The sequence below is a fragment of the Oncorhynchus keta genome, chromosome 6 (genome assembly GCF_023373465.1).
Source record: "Oncorhynchus keta strain PuntledgeMale-10-30-2019 chromosome 6, Oket_V2, whole genome shotgun sequence".
NCBI lineage: Eukaryota > Metazoa > Chordata > Actinopteri > Salmoniformes > Salmonidae > Oncorhynchus > Oncorhynchus keta.
In genome coordinates, this window is record NC_068426.1 from 23,150,718 (window position 1) to 23,166,489 (window position 15,772).

The following is a 15,772-nucleotide window of genomic DNA, read 5'->3' on the forward strand; positions in this document are numbered from 1 at the left end:
TTCTCAATAGGCGCCTGATTGTCACTCACTTCAATATTATCCTTAACCACGGCAATATTTTCCTCAGTCACGTGATCTTCATTAATTTCACTCAACAAGTTCGCTCATTTAGCACTTTCCCGCTGCGATGTCCGTCTCGAATCATTTTCTGACATCCATGAGATGTGCACGGTGTCCAAAAGCATCTTAAGGCTAATAAATTCATCGTTAGAACCATAGGTCATATGATTATAAGATGCTTTTGGGAAACTGGGCTGTGATCTGTCTACTACTCTGGATATCACTGGCTGCTAGTAATATCTGTTGAAGTCCAAACCACTCCTCTGCACAGGTCTGCAAGCATATTGGATGATTATTTAACTGTTAAAAAAATACAAAAATAACTCAATGATGACTGATACGGTGAAACTAAAGAAGGAATACATGGCCGTGGCCTAAGCTTTTTTGACTGCAGATTTTATTATTATGAAGAAAAAAAAACTTGCACAACCAGATATCTAAAATGTAAAAAAACACATTCAGTAAAACAGTGAATGTAAAATTCCCACTGAATAATTTACATACGCACATAAAACAATATTCAGAAACGTAAACACATTTATATTAAAATTGTGACTAAATAAAACACTAGTAAAACAAGTATCTCCTTACAATTTGTTTATAAAAACCTGGTTAACGCTTGACAGAATAAGGTCCAGTTAACTCATTCAGATGGGCAAAAACAACAAATAGCAGCTTTGAATGAACTCCCTCCATCACATGGGTTATGAATCTGCAACAGAAACAAAAATAGCATAAGTCAGTTTAAATCACTGCTTAGCTAAATATTCTACACGACAAAGACATGTCTGGACACAATATATTGCACAATGCCTTGTTGAGCCCTGCTAGCCAGAACTATGACTAGATACATGCATATAAATTGTTAAAAGGTTTTTAAAACAATTCTAATAAATACAACAGTTGGACAATGGTTTACATTTTTAAAACTAATCAGATGTTGACTGAATTATAGCAAAGTTCAGGGATTTTGGTGGGAATTCAAGTATTAAATGTGTCAAATGACACTTCTCTTTTCTTAGAATACACTTCTATATAGAAAATATATATTACTATTAGGTATGTTGTTTTAAAAAAAAATGTTGCGTTAACTTCTTGAATGTAGGGGGCAGGATTTTCGTTTTTGGCTATAACCATTTAAACGGCCTATTTCTCAGGCCCAGAAACTAGAATATGCATATAATTGTCAGATTAGGATAGAAAACACTCTAAAGTTTCCAAAACAGTCACAATATTGTCTGTGAGTATAACAGAACTGATATTGCAGGTGAAAACCTGAGGGAAATCCAACAAGGAAGTGCTATTTTTCCTGAAACCTCTCTGTTCCATTGCATGCCTCGTTTCCATTTAAAGGGATAGCAACCAAATTCCTATGGCTTCTTCAAGGTGTCAACAGTCTTTAGACATAGTTTCAGGCTTTTATTTTGAAATATTAGCGAGAAAGATCACATCGCGTCAGTGGATAGCTGGGTGTTCGCAGAGTTTTGCTTGCGCAACAGAGTGGGGCAGCCATTGTCTCTCCCTCTCCTATTGAAAAAGCTACAGTCCCGGTTGATATATTATCGGTTATATATTTTAAAAACAACCTGAGGATTGATTATAAAAAAAAACATTTGACATGTTTCTGTGGACATTACGAATACTATTGGAATTTTCGTCTGCGATGTCGTGACCGCTCGAGCCTGTGGATTTCTGAACATATTGCGCCAAACAAATGGAGGTATTTTGGATATAAAAATAATCTTTATGGAACATAAGGAACATTTATTGTATAACTGGGAGTCTAGTGAGTGCAAACATCTGAAGATCATTAAAGCGATTTAATTTATTGCTTTTCTGACTTTCGTGACCAATCTACTTGGCTGCTAGCTGTTTGTAATATTGTCTACTGAGAGAGGTGTGCTTACATAAACGCTTGTTATGCTTTCGCCAAAAGCTGTATTGAAATCTGACACGCCAGGTGGATTAACAACAAGCAGAGCTGTGTTTTGCTATTTGCGATTTCATGAATATGAAATATTTTTAGTAATTTCATTTGAATTTGGTTACCTAACCCTAACCCTTCTGTTGCATAATTAAACAAGTGTCAATAGCAGGATACCCTCTTGAAAATCAACAGGCATAATCTAGAGCCAAGCGTATCTATACATAATTTATATGGTTTGCGAGATCAGACACAATATCACTATAATTTGTGTTCATTTTCAGCAGTTGCTTTTATTTCAGCGCCTCTAGTTTGTAAATATTTCAACTGTACAATTTTTTTTTTAATTAGTGAAAAAAATGTACATCCATCAAAATAAAGTTCTTTCTTCTCTTACTTGTGATGTAAGTGTCGAGATGTGTTAAATCTCCAATAAAGCTTTTTTTAGCATTTTTCTCGATGCAACGGGAAGACAACGCATTCCATTGAGCCCATTTCAGCCATTACCGGGGTGTGTTTGACAGGTCATTATAAACATCTCCGCGGTCGTAACATTATATCATTTCATTTTAGTCCTGCGACATTTTAGTCGCAGGACTAAAATGAAAGCAATCAATTCAGCAAGGTTTATGTGACAAGTGGATTCTGCACCCCACAGAGGAAACAGACGGCTGAAAAACACAGATCCTCAGGTGGGCGGGGTATGCGCGTAGCTACTATGACCTACCTGTCCTCCTCCAGGAGGGCTTGGGTGTACTGTGAGAGATGGCGGGGCTCTGTTCCTGGACATCTGAAAAGTGCTGCAGACACAAGACAGAAAAGATCACAAATGCATCCACAATTCTTTATTAATGCAGATTAATGAACACTCGGGGCACAGTACTCCAGCATGAATTGTGTCAGTTTGGCTATGTATTCAGATAATCATGGTTCAGCATAAAATCAACTCTGAGGTTCTGAAATGATCTGGGTTGGAAGAAAACAAAGACAGGGTTCAACCTACGACCTGGGTTGGAAGAAAACAAAGACAGGGTTCAACCTACGATCTGGGTTGGAAGAAAACAAAGACAGGGTTCAACCTATGATCTGGGTTGGAAGAAAACAAAGACAGGGTTCAACCTATGATCTGGGTTGGAAGAAAACAAAGACAGGGTTCAACCTATGATCTGGGTTGGAAGAACACAAAGACAGGGTTCAACCTATGATCTGGGTTGGAAGAAAACAAAGACAGGGTTCAACCTATGATCTGGGTTGGAAGAAAACAAAGACAGGGTTCAACCTACATTGTATAAATTCAAAAAGCCCATTTGATAATAGTGAATAATGAAGTAGTATGTTGTGTCATGACAAGTTTTAAAGAATAGGCCTACAGTGTAGCTATTTTAATGGTTTAACACCATATACTGACTGCCATCTATACGCAGATGTAACTGACCCAGTTCTAGCGATAGACCAGATGTGCCAAGCCAGTTATATAGACCCTGACATTCCAAGAAGATGTTTGTGTAATTTTATTGAGAAATTAGCTGAAACTGAGAAATTATGACGGACTGGATCCAGCATTAAAAGGATACTTCGGGATTTTGGCAACGAAGCCCTTTATAGACTTCCCCAGAGTCCGTTGAACTCTTGGATACCATTTTAATCTCTGTGCAGAGACATAAAAATGTTTTCCACAAGTTAATCAGACTCTAGGGAAGTAGATGGAAGGGCTTCATTGTCAAAATCCTGAAGTATCCCTTTAAAAATTGGACATATAGTTTAGACTTTAATGACCTATCACCTTATCATTGAACATATTAAGTCTCCCATCTATCCACCCTCTTCCCTTTCCTCTCACCTGTTGGATCTGCTGGATCTCCCTCATAGCCAATCGGATGGAAGGATACAACCGGGGAAAGGGCCTGCTCTTGCGGTCCCGCTCATCTCCCCACGCTCTTCCTCTCTCCCCATCTCTGAGCTTCCCTCCCAGGGCCTCCCCTCCTCCTTCAGCCTCGGCCCGGTGTCTGCGGTCAGATATCCGCCTGAGGACAGGGGGTCTCTGGGCCTCCAGGGCGGGGTTCTGCCCCGGAGGCAGGAAGAGCTGCTGGAACTCCAGGTGGACCTGATCCGGGCTCAACCCGCCCTCCTCTTCCCCAGACACGGTGCTCCTGCGGTCAACCACGGCCAGGTGATCCAGGCACTTCAAGTCCTCGTAGTCTGTATTGTGGTCACATGTCTGGAACAGCAGACAGAATAACATTAGCGCATAAAATGTTTGATTATCCATTCTTAATGTACAGTATTACACACAGGTCCTGCCAGAGCCTGTGCCAACAGTGAGTAAATTCCACAGGAGCCAGACCCTAAAGGGGTGCAAGTGCTGACCTGTCCACAGGAGGTGGTGAGCAGCTCGTTGAAGGGCTTGATGCCCACCCGGCTGTGGTGCTGCACCAGGTCAGGCAGGGAGGGGTGGGCTTTATCCTCCCCTAGGATCACATACTTCCCGTTGGACTGCATCTCAATCATGTAGTGCCTACAGCGGTTTGCCCCCCTTGACATCGGATAGATGGAGAGGACAGAGTGTAAAGGGTACATATCGGTCAGACAGGAGTTAGGGGTTTAATGTCTTATATCTCACGCTATAGCGCCGGGTCGTTTTCAGTACACTGTAGTAAAACAATTGAACGAAAAACAAAAATCCCTCTAATGGGGACAAGTTCAGCTAGTACCTCCCCATTCCACATCTATATCAAAACGTTTACTGCCTACTGAACACAACCCTGTCTTCTGTTCTTGTTTCTACTCGTCTATCAACCCCTTTCAAATACACTTAACTGCACCCTTCCTCAAGGTGACCACTGATCTAATGTGATGAGAACCAGACCCAGTAGGGGAAGGTCATTTGGATCCAGATTGTCATCCGTAGTCTTACTTGTATGTTAGTGTGTAGCCCTCCCGGCTCTGTCCTACACGAATCAGGAAGCAGCCTACAGGCTTGTCTGTCATCAGATCCTCCGCTTGTCTGGAGAGGAGACATACACAGTGCGTTTAAAACCACCCTGAAATGTGACAGAATTAAGTCTGAAGTGTCTATTACTATCCTCGTTGGTACTGGACAGTAAAACAAGGGCAATTCTCCCTCGTGGGGACATTTTACAGGTCCCCATGAGGAAAAGGCTATTTTAGGTTTAGGAGTTTGGGTTACAATTAGGGTTAGGTTTAAGTTTTGGAAAATAGGATTTTTAATGTCAATCAATTTTCGGTCCCCACAAGGATGGTAAAACACATGCTGTGTGTGTGTGTGTCGTCCTGTCTTACTGACCTACGTGTTATCATGCCATGGAACCAGCAGGGGAAGGCACCGTTGCGGACCACCTTGCGGGCCTGCGTCTCCTTGAACCAGCGGATGTTGTCCCTTCTCTTCTTGCTCCTCTCCCTGGCCCGCTCCTCTCCCCCCACCTGGCCCATCAGCTCAGCCAGCTCACTGTGCACCTCCAGGTTGTCAAAGGGAGTGGCCTGGGAGAGACAGAGGGAACCGTATAGGGTCAATCTTAGGGTAGTTTAAGGCTCAGTTTAGGGTTCTATTCAATCAGATCTCATTAACCAACATCCGCATAGTGGTTGTTTTGGCGGTGTCGGAACTGTGTTACAGCTGACCAATCCATAAGCAGCTCCTAGAATTATACCTAAAGCGGACATTGCCATTGGCTACATGGGATCGTAATAAGAGAAATCCCATACAGCCGTCTTAACAAGTTGGAACACTGGAATGTGAGATGTAATCTACACCTCGATTAGGCTGATATAAATCCTCATTATTTAGTTTAATGATTTTTTATTTGAGTGTCTTTATTTCTATATAGCCTACACTTTCCCGTTCTGAACTTCTAACGTGAGTGGGACACTAGGCTTTATGACAATGATGAAGAGCAGCAGCTCACCTATTGGACAACTCCAACGCTTGATTTGATTGAATCTAGGCCTTAGTCATCAGAGAGTAGGAGGGGATGTCAGAGGAAAGTGTGGGAGGACGATTGTCGAAGGGTACAAGATCAGTCAATAGCAGGTTTCAACTAACATGCTGTCTATGGGCTAGCTAGCACCAGAGATCGAGAGACTAAACATGAGATTACTTTGTGAAAATTACTTTTCACTGTTTCAAATTAATTAAAAGGTTACCAGGGTCTTGAGTGTAGAAATGTACCATCGAGGACCACTTTGGAAACAAGCATTTAAAATAATACTTTCAAGTGATGCCCTCTGGGTTCCACATTGTTTTTGTATGTCTGTTATCCAAAATAAATTCATTTCAATATGGCCCACCTCAAACTGTTTGTTGCGGGGCCGGGGGACAGGGGCCAGGTGGGCAGCTGTGGGCATGATGGAGCGAGGCCGGGGCTGAGGCTTCTTCCTCCTGGGTAGGGGCACGGGTGGAGAGACGGGCCCTGAGACACACACACACACACAATACTGTTGATACAGCACTAATAGGGCTGCATATGTTGAGTGACAAGGATCCTTACAGTGCTGAAATATTCAAGACATCATACAGAAATGTCTTTGACAACAAGCATGTAGAGGGGTAGAGAGAGAAAGAGTTGAGGGGTAAAGAAGTCAAGAGCAAAAATAGAACAGTGGTAGGGAGAAAGAGAACAAGTAGGGGATTGGAGGGAAGGTGAGCAAGAGTGAGATAAGAGGGCAAAAGAGAAAAGTAAAGCGATATTCCTTCTACTTACTCTTGTTCTCCTCCTCTAGCTCCTCCTCCCTCGCTCTCTGAGCCTGCCTCTGTCTGCTCACCTCCAACAGTAGGGACAGGTACTTCCTCCTGTAGCGCAGAGAGAGGTAGTCTGCAGAACACAGCAACAGAGACCATGTGAACAGAGAGCCAGAGGGGGAGAGAGAGCCAGAGGGGGAGATACAGTGAAGAGACATTACTACATTATTACTGAATGACATGGAAAAGAATCACATTCAGACACAACAGTCATTACAGGCCTTGAAATCAAGATACCAGACAGTATAACAGGGAAACTATCATCCATCTTACAGGGTTGTGGGGAGTTGCAACAAATACTGCAGGTAGCACTTAAAACACCAAGTAAGGTGCTGATGGCAATGTCTGAAATACATCATGATGGGACATGATTCAACAATGTCAACGTCATCTACCTAATCTACTTACCTGCAAGGTTTTCTAGCCTCAGGCCTGAGTTTAAAAGCAGTAACACAGAGGCCAATGAAGCTGTTTGACAGACATTTGAGAGACTATGTTCCAGATACTATTGATGAGTGACCCTCACTTTTCTGGATGACAAGTGCGGCTTTGCCCAGTCTCTCCAACAGCCTGGACAACTCCTCCTGGTGCCAGTACTTAAAGAACAGACGAGACGACCTGCCATAGTGAGAGAGAATGTTTGAACAGTGTTCACAGATATTAAGTACTATTTGCAGGGGGAATTGTTGCATAGAGCACTGTTATAGTCGAGAAAGATTGAGATTACCACTTAACTCCAGTAATCATTCATCCACATTCATAACTTTGGGACATTTCTAAAGAACAACACAGCAGTAGAAAGCAGGAGCTGGGGACCAAGAGGGTGAAAGAGTGTAACTGAGATAAAGACCCCTACTCAATATAAACCCTGAGCTGACCTCCCAGTACAAAGCCACTGCCTGTTCACCCCGCTATCATCCAGGACAACAATCCCCCGAGCCACTGCCTGTTCACCCCGCTATCATCCAGGACAACAATCCCCCGAGCCACTGCCTGTTCACCACGCTATCATCCAGGACAACAATCCCCCGAGCCACTGCCTGTTCACCACGCTATCATCCAGGACAACAATCCCCGAGCCACTGCCTGTTCACCACGCTATCATCCAGGACAACAATCCCCGAGCCACTGCCTGTTCACCACGCTATCATCCAGGACAACAATCCCCCGAGCCACTGCCTGTTCACCACGCTATCATCCAGGACAACAATCCCCCGAGCCACTGCCTGTTCACCCCGCTATCACCCAGAAGGTGAGGTCAGTACAGGTGCATCAAAGCAGGAACCGAGAGACTGAAAAACAGCTTCTATCTCAAGGCCATCAGACTGTTAAACAGCCACCACTAACATTGAGTGGCTGCTGCCAACATACTGACTCAACTCCTGCTCACTTTAATAATGGAAATTGATGTAAAAAATGTATCACTAGCCACTTTAAACAATGCCACTTAATATAAATGTTTACATACCCTACATTACTCATCTCATATGTATATACTGTACTCTACACCATCTACTGCATCTTGCCTATGCCGCTCTGTACCATCACTCATTCATATATCTTTATGTACATATTCTTTATCCCTTTACACTTGTGTGTATAAGGTAGTAGTTGTGGAATTGTTAGGTTAGATTACTCGTTGGTTATTACTGCATTGTCGGAACTAGAAGCACAAACATTTCGCTACACTCGCATTAACATCTGCTAATCATGTGTATGTGACAAATAAAATTAGATTTGAAGCCAATGACAACGCTAACCTGTTAACTGAAGAATGAGCTGCATTTGACAGACTGATTTTCACTTGACTGATTGAGTTTTATAAGACTTGAAATTGAATGTTGGAATCTAGGAGGCAGCTACCTAAATGTCTTGAAACTGAAATCTTATCAACACTATTACCTCTAGTGTAAACGCATAAAACATCTGATGAGTATAGCCTGAATGACATGCGTTGATGAACGGACATATTATAACAATATATATTTATACAGGGAGATTCAGGAATAAGTAAGTTAGTCTTCTAGGACCGATTGCCAATTAATTTAACACAACAAAAGCAACTACTGTAGACTTACCCACACTTCCAACCATGTATCGCAGTCGTGTTGAGGATGGACAAGCAGCTGAAAAAGACCCACAAACCACACAGGTTACATTTGATAAGATGTAACAAAACACAGCTACAAAGATCTGTTTAATATCTCAAATGGACGTTGATGTATGTCGTCTTTTTTAAATTGCTGGAATGAGAGCAAGTGTCTTTATACAGACCTTTCCTTGGTTAGTGGTAAATCTGGCTTGATCAGCAGAATGTTATATCTGAAGACAGAGAGTTTAGCATGGTGCAGCGAAAATAAAACGGCCGTGTACAGAAATATCATGCATACAAGTTTATGTGTTGGTCAAGATTATTATACAAATAATACAAATTATACAAATAATGCAAAGTCTGATAAAAATATATAAATTCACACACACACGCACACACCTCTGAGCAAATTCTTTGAATGAGGGTCGCCAGGAGAAGCCATCTCTTCGTATCCTGATGGTTTCCAGCAGGCCGTTGTATCTTAGCTGGAAAATATTTTATTTTTCTTAGTTACCATTTGAATATGTTCCACAGAGACCAAACAGAATCAGGTGTTACTGATGGCCATATTAGGGACCTACTGGACTTATTTGAAACTAAATGCAATCTCAAGGCTGAACAGCAGGTGGCAATGTAACATAATGCACCGTTATGATGATTATTGTTTAAAACGCACAAACCATAGATGGCCAAGCAGCTCCAGAATGATAACTATTTTGGCTAGTCTTGAACTAGTCTTTAACTAGTCTAACTTATGGAGGGCAATAGATCTACAGCACAGAGATCTCAATGATGAACATTGTAAAAATCTGTATATTATGCCCCTATAACCACATACATGGGTTGTGCCACAAACATAGTGCCTTTTGCATGCCTTTGATATTTTAAGTAGAAATTGAGCACCAATATTGAATTGTAAAAGCCTGTTATATTAAATGAAGTGTCCTTTAATATAGACCACATGAAGAATTCAACAAATTAATAAAACATCCTTTAAAATTATTTTATTTAAAGAAGCCATCTTCACTTCCAGGAAGATTTTAACCCACTTAACCCAAACATGTATCCAAGTTTCATTATCATAAAGCCTTGGTTATTTTGTTGCTTTAACAAAGTAATTTCTGAAGATTATTACTTATTTCATGTGATTATTGATTGATTTACATCTGAACTCTCATTTTAATATGGTAAAACTATTTTTTAAATAATTGCTTAATCGTTCAATAAATCATACAGTAAAAGCAGATGAGTTGGTTCTACTCTACCTGGCCATTTCCTGGTGTTTTGTGGAGGTAAACGGATTGGACCCAGCAAAACACGTCAACCCTGTTACCCATAGACAGACCGGCTAGAAATGCTTTAAAATTATTCCCTGTTGCACACACCAAGCTTCCATTCCCCGTGTCACAAGGGGATTTATTAATCATTTAAAAATAGTCAACCCTGTTACCCATAGACAGACCGGCTAGAAATGCTTTAAACTTGCATTTAAATTATTCCCTGTTGCACACACCAAGCTTCCCTTCCCCGTGTCACAAGGGGATTTATTAATCATTTAAAAATAGTCAACCCTGTTACATTTGGCACTTCCCTTTTTTTTTTTACCTCTTGAGATGGGAAAATGTGTTGTTTTAATGAAGTTGAACATGTGCTCTTTATGACAGAGTGTAAACATTTTGTGAAATAAAAATAATATTTACCAAGTTACACATCTCAAAAGTCACCGTATTGGTGGAATGACCCACATATGTAATGAAAAAGACCTTAAAATCAGCTTTAACAGACTATTCACAGTAACTAATTAACAATAGTTCCAGTTTGACTATTGTCCACCCACCCGCCAATACGGCATTGTACTGTTTTATCAGTTCAGCCCTAGACAAACAAATTAAAAAGCACTACAGATGAGGAGGAGAGGCGAGGGAAGAAAGACCCCTGGTGTCAGACTAGACAGCAGTGTTCACTGACAGGGCAGAGTATTGACCGGCTTCATTGTGTCATCAGGGCTATACTAACCCTCCCCTGGGGCCAAATCCACTTCCTATGAACATCAGACAGTCACACACTGACCCACTAACCTAGTACCTAGTCCCAGGGCTGGCAGCAGAATGAATCCGTTGGACGGGCCTTTCATTTAAATAGGCGTGCACATTTTTTCACAGAACATTCTCGTTTCTTAAAATCATTGTCACATGGTTAATCATACAAATCTGAAGTAAAATGATTTAAAAATATATAAATTCAACTAAGGTGAGAGCACCAGTCTCTGCAAATGGATCAATGTGTCCATATGGCAAAGTATGTTTTAACCTCTCTAGGATATTCAGGAAGGTAGCATCCCACCTTAACAACAGCCAGTGAAAGTGCAGGGCGCCAAATTCAAAACAGAAATCCCATAATTAAAATTCCTCAAACATACAAGTATTTCATACCATTTCAAAGATAAACTTGTTGTAAATCCAGCCAGTGTCCGATTTCAAAAAGGCTTTACGACGAAAGCACAAAGGATTATGTTATGTCAGTACCTAGTCACAGAAAAGCAGCCATTTTTCCAGTCAAAGAGAGGAGTCACAAAAAGCAGAAATAGAGATAAAATTAATCACTATCCTTTGATGATCTTCATCAGATGACACTCATAGGAGTTCATGTTACACAATACATGTATGTTTTGTTCGATAAAGTTAATATTTATATCCAAAAATCTCAGTTTACATTGGTGCGTTACGTTCAGTAGTTCCAAAACATCTGGTGATTTTGAGCCACATCAATTTACAGAAATACTAATAATAAACATTGCTAAAAGATACAAGTGTTAGGGCCTCCCGGGTGGCGCAGTGGTTAAGGGCTGTGCCACCAGAGACTCTGGGTTCACCTATGTCGCAACTGGGAGGTCCGTGGGGCGACGCACAATTGGCCCAGCGTTGTCCGGGTTAGGGAGGGTTTGGCCGGTAGGGATGTCCTTGTCTCATTGTGCACCAGCGACTCCTGTGGCGGGCCGGGTGCAGTGCACGCTAACCAAGGTTGCCAGGTGCACGGTGTTTCCTCCAACACATTGGTGCGGCTGGCTTCCGGGTTGGATGCGCGCTGTGTTAAGAAGCAGTGCGGCTTGGTTGGGTTGTGTATCGGAGAACGCATGACTTTCGACCTTCGTCTCTCATGAGCCCGTACGGGAGTTGTAAAGATGAGACAAGATAGTAGCTACTAACAATTGGATACCACGAAATTGGGGAGAAAAAGGGGCAATTTTTTTTTTTTTAAAGATAAGTGTTATGCATGGAATTTTAGATCCAGTTCTCCTTAATGCAACCGCTGTCAGATTTTTAAAAAACTTTACCGAAAAAGCACACCACGCAATAATCTGAGTACAGCTCTCAGACAACAAAACAAGCCATACAGATATCCATCGTGTTGTGGAGTCAACAAAGTCAGAAATAGCGTTATAAATATTCACTTACCTTTGATAATCTTCATCAGAATGCACTCCAAGGAATCCTAGTACCATAATAAATGTTTGTTTTGTTCGATAAAGTCCATTTATGTCCAAATACCTCCTTTTTGTTCACGTGTTTAGCCCAGTAATCCAAATTCATGAGGCACGAGCAGTTCTGTTACAGTCCGTAGAAACATGTCAAACGAAGTATTGAATCAATCTTTTGGATGTTTTTATCACAAATCTTCAATAATGTTTCAACCGGAGAATTCCTTTGTCTGTAGAAATGCAGTGGAACGCAAGCTAACTCTCACGTGAACGCGCGTGGTCAGCTCATGGCACTCTGGCAGACCCAGACCCATGACGCTCTCATTCCCCCCTCCATACAGGAGAAGCATCAAACAAGGTTCTAAAGACTGTTGTCATCTAGTGGAAGCCTTAGGAAGTGCAATATGACCCCATAGACACTGTATATTCGATAGGCAATTACTTGAAAAACGACAAACCTCCAGGTTTTTTGCCTGCCATATGAGTTTTGTTATACTCACAGACATCATTCAAACAGTTTCAGAAACTTCAGAGTGTTTTCTATCCAAACCTACTAATAATATGCATATATTCACAACTGGGCCTGAGTAGCAGGCAGTTTAGTCTGGGCATCTTCATCCAAGCTACTCAATACTGCCCCCCAGTCTCAAAGAAGTTAAGTTGTGAGGTTACTGTGTGAGGTGAATAAAACATTTGTGAGAAACTCAGCTTATGAGTGGTGGACGCGGTGAGTTAAGACAATCAGAAATCATACATTGCCAAATGGGCACTGTGTTTCTCACAAGCGTAGCAGGTTGTGAACTTTGCGAACAATTTTTCCACTCTGAGAAAGAGAACAGTAAATGACTAATCAAATGACTGAGGATTAACACTATATTTACTGGGCCTACTGGTGACATATGTAATGGGGAATTGATTCATTTAAAAAATAATAAAAGAACAATCAAAAGGGCAAACACCGATAAGGAAACCATGAAGGCACATGAATTGTCAGGAGACCACTGAGCACATTCTGGAGGAAGTACTTTGAATGTTTTTATTTAGACCGTAGGAATTATAGAATTTTGGCAAAACATCAGAAGCCATTATCCTAACAGTGCACTGTGCACTTGCCAACTTTCCTTTCACAAGAGTCTGAAACCAGAGCTCTGTATATAACGACAATATGCTCATGTCTCCACCCTAACAATAGGAACCGTTGTCCCAAAGGCGGGAACGCAGGCGACAAGCTTTAGGTCTGCATATTATGCCCATAAAATATTCTGGACGGATTTTGGCGCGAGCGAGCCCACCCGCTTGCGTCGCCTCGACTCTCACCGGAGAAAGAATCTTAGTGAGCGAAACAGCACCCCTCTGTCTTATTATATGTAGAAATAGTATGACATGCCATACTCTTTTGGTCCAGACAGAATCAGATGCATGGTCAACACATACTGAGACAGATGGGCTCGGATGCTTTATCTGAGATTGATGAATCTTTGTCGGCGCGTCTCAGTCAAATAAAGATCGATATTTCAATATGTTTTTTGGACAGGCAAGGAGGTAAGGTAGGGCGGGCCCCCTATGGCCCTGACCTAGACCCTGTTACTGCTGCTGCTTAGTCAACCCCTGATTGCCATACTGGGGACTGAGTAATGTTCATTAGGACACACCGGAGCAAAACATTTAGCTACGGAAAAGGAAAACACACGTTTATTATTGGTCAAGTTCAGTCCGATTTCTTCCATTTCGTGCCTATTGAACACAACCCTGACTCTGAAGTTCACTCAATCTACACTCTTAGGATCAATACTGTGTTATAGATATAACTTTTAGCACTGACAATTATGCACCGTTCACATAGCTTTTGTAATGCACCTTTGCTTAGCTTTTGAAAGGATAGATGATTCTGAAAAACAGTTAAACGTTGAGGGCACAAACATACTGGTGTTGTATCAGTAGGCTTGTGCACCCTTCCCAGGAAGTAATCTACAGTAGCTAGGGGAAATACTAAAGCATTGGATGATACCTGGTAATCTTCAGTGTAAAGGTAGATATGAACAGTGCAGTATCTGAAAGGATATGATATATTGGTTCTCACCTGGTCCATGACCCTTTTGTTGTCCACCTGGTCAGGAAGCTTGTTGCCGTTAGGTTTAATGCAGCGAACAAAGTGAGGACTGGCCACAAACATCTTCTCCATCAGCACAGCCAGAGAGTGCTGCAAGGAAGACACACATACACATTGTGGAGATGACTAACTTATCTGTGCATCTTTATTTTACAGCAGTCCAGTCTATAGGTAGGCATATTTAGGATTATCAGTTTGGTTCATACTTAGTGCTCAGACATTATGAAACCAAATGCTCAGAAATAAGAGGTTTATAAAGCCAGATGTGCTAGATAGAGTCAACTTCCATCTTACCTTAAACTGGGCCCCCACCGACTGTTTCCTAGTTGAGTTAAAGTTGTCATCTGCCTTTTGCATGACCTAAAGGAAAAAATATTAACATCCTTTAAACCCCGCCCCAAAAATCCACTTTATGCCTCTGACTTGTACTGTAAGAAAGGTCCAAATATGGCCTTGCTGTTAGTTACCAATAATTATTCTACAGAAACTGTCATTCTACAGAAACTGTCATAAAAAAATTAAAAACATCACTGGACTTGTGATCTACAATGCTGACCTTTGCTTTGCGTGGCATCAAGGTCCCTGTCCTGGAGATTGTGGCTGAAGATACATCAAATATAAATCATATGAATATTAGATATGAGATGCCAGACAGACTGTGATCAATGTTTTAAACTAGAACAATGCTCAAACTAACCACAGGCTGTACATGTATGGTGGTGTGTTTAGATAAGAGTAAGCATTTATTATTTATAAATCCGTACTACATCATTTTCTAAGAGGTGTATTTGTCCACAAGCTCTCATTGGGAACCAGCAAACGTCATTGTGTATCAGCTCTGATTCATGTCAAGCATGTGTACACAACTGATTTAATAGCTACAGTTTAACAAATCACTGTGCAAAAAGACAAATAAGAGATTGCATCAGAAAATAAAAACAAAGCCAAAGACTGGTTCCTTTCTGGCTAAACGAAGAGCTGTAGAACACGGACACATTCAGATGGCCTCACGTACCGGCAAAAAGGACACTGAGTAGAGGGGTGACACTGTTGATGAAGAGGTCTCTGATGCTGGCTGGGATGGTATCTCTGTTCATCTCTAGGAAGCCTCCTCCATTATACTGGACCTGGACACAGGAAGTACAGAACACTTACACTTCATTTGAAGTCCATATCTACAATGCTTCATAAACACACTCAATGAGTTATTATGCAGTCATAATGTAGTATAAGTGTAGTTCTAAACAATAGCTTATAAATGGCCTATATCAATACTCATTGTGCATTATAAAGTACTATTATAAAGGAGGTATGTAACCTCACCTTCCCAGCATAGTGAACCACAGTGAAGA

The 15,772-nt window shown here is 41.3% G+C and overlaps 1 protein-coding gene across 2 annotated transcripts in view; it reads right to left on the reverse strand.

Moving 5' to 3' along the window:
- Positions 1-574: 574 nt before the first annotated feature.
- The window catches only part of LOC118385259 (myosin-IIIb-like), a 45,973-nt gene continuing 30,775 nt past the window's right edge, over positions 575-15,772 (reverse strand). For both annotated transcript variants that reach the window (XM_052521153.1, XM_052521154.1), the window contains 16 exons: positions 15,436-15,547; positions 14,977-15,020; positions 14,715-14,780; positions 14,391-14,510; positions 9,232-9,317; positions 9,015-9,062; positions 8,819-8,866; positions 7,267-7,358; positions 6,703-6,813; positions 6,290-6,411; positions 5,289-5,482; positions 4,899-4,988; positions 4,352-4,517; positions 3,825-4,202; positions 2,712-2,784; positions 575-772 (listed from right to left, as the gene is read on the reverse strand). In XM_052521153.1, the coding sequence (XP_052377113.1) occupies positions 765-772; positions 2,712-2,784; positions 3,825-4,202; positions 4,352-4,517; positions 4,899-4,988; positions 5,289-5,482; positions 6,290-6,411; positions 6,703-6,813; positions 7,267-7,358; positions 8,819-8,866; positions 9,015-9,062; positions 9,232-9,317; positions 14,391-14,510; positions 14,715-14,780; positions 14,977-15,020; positions 15,436-15,547 (1,758 nt within the window). In that variant the 3' untranslated portion in view covers positions 575-764. The remainder of the gene's footprint in view (positions 773-2,711; positions 2,785-3,824; positions 4,203-4,351; positions 4,518-4,898; positions 4,989-5,288; positions 5,483-6,289; positions 6,412-6,702; positions 6,814-7,266; positions 7,359-8,818; positions 8,867-9,014; positions 9,063-9,231; positions 9,318-14,390; positions 14,511-14,714; positions 14,781-14,976; positions 15,021-15,435; positions 15,548-15,772) is intronic.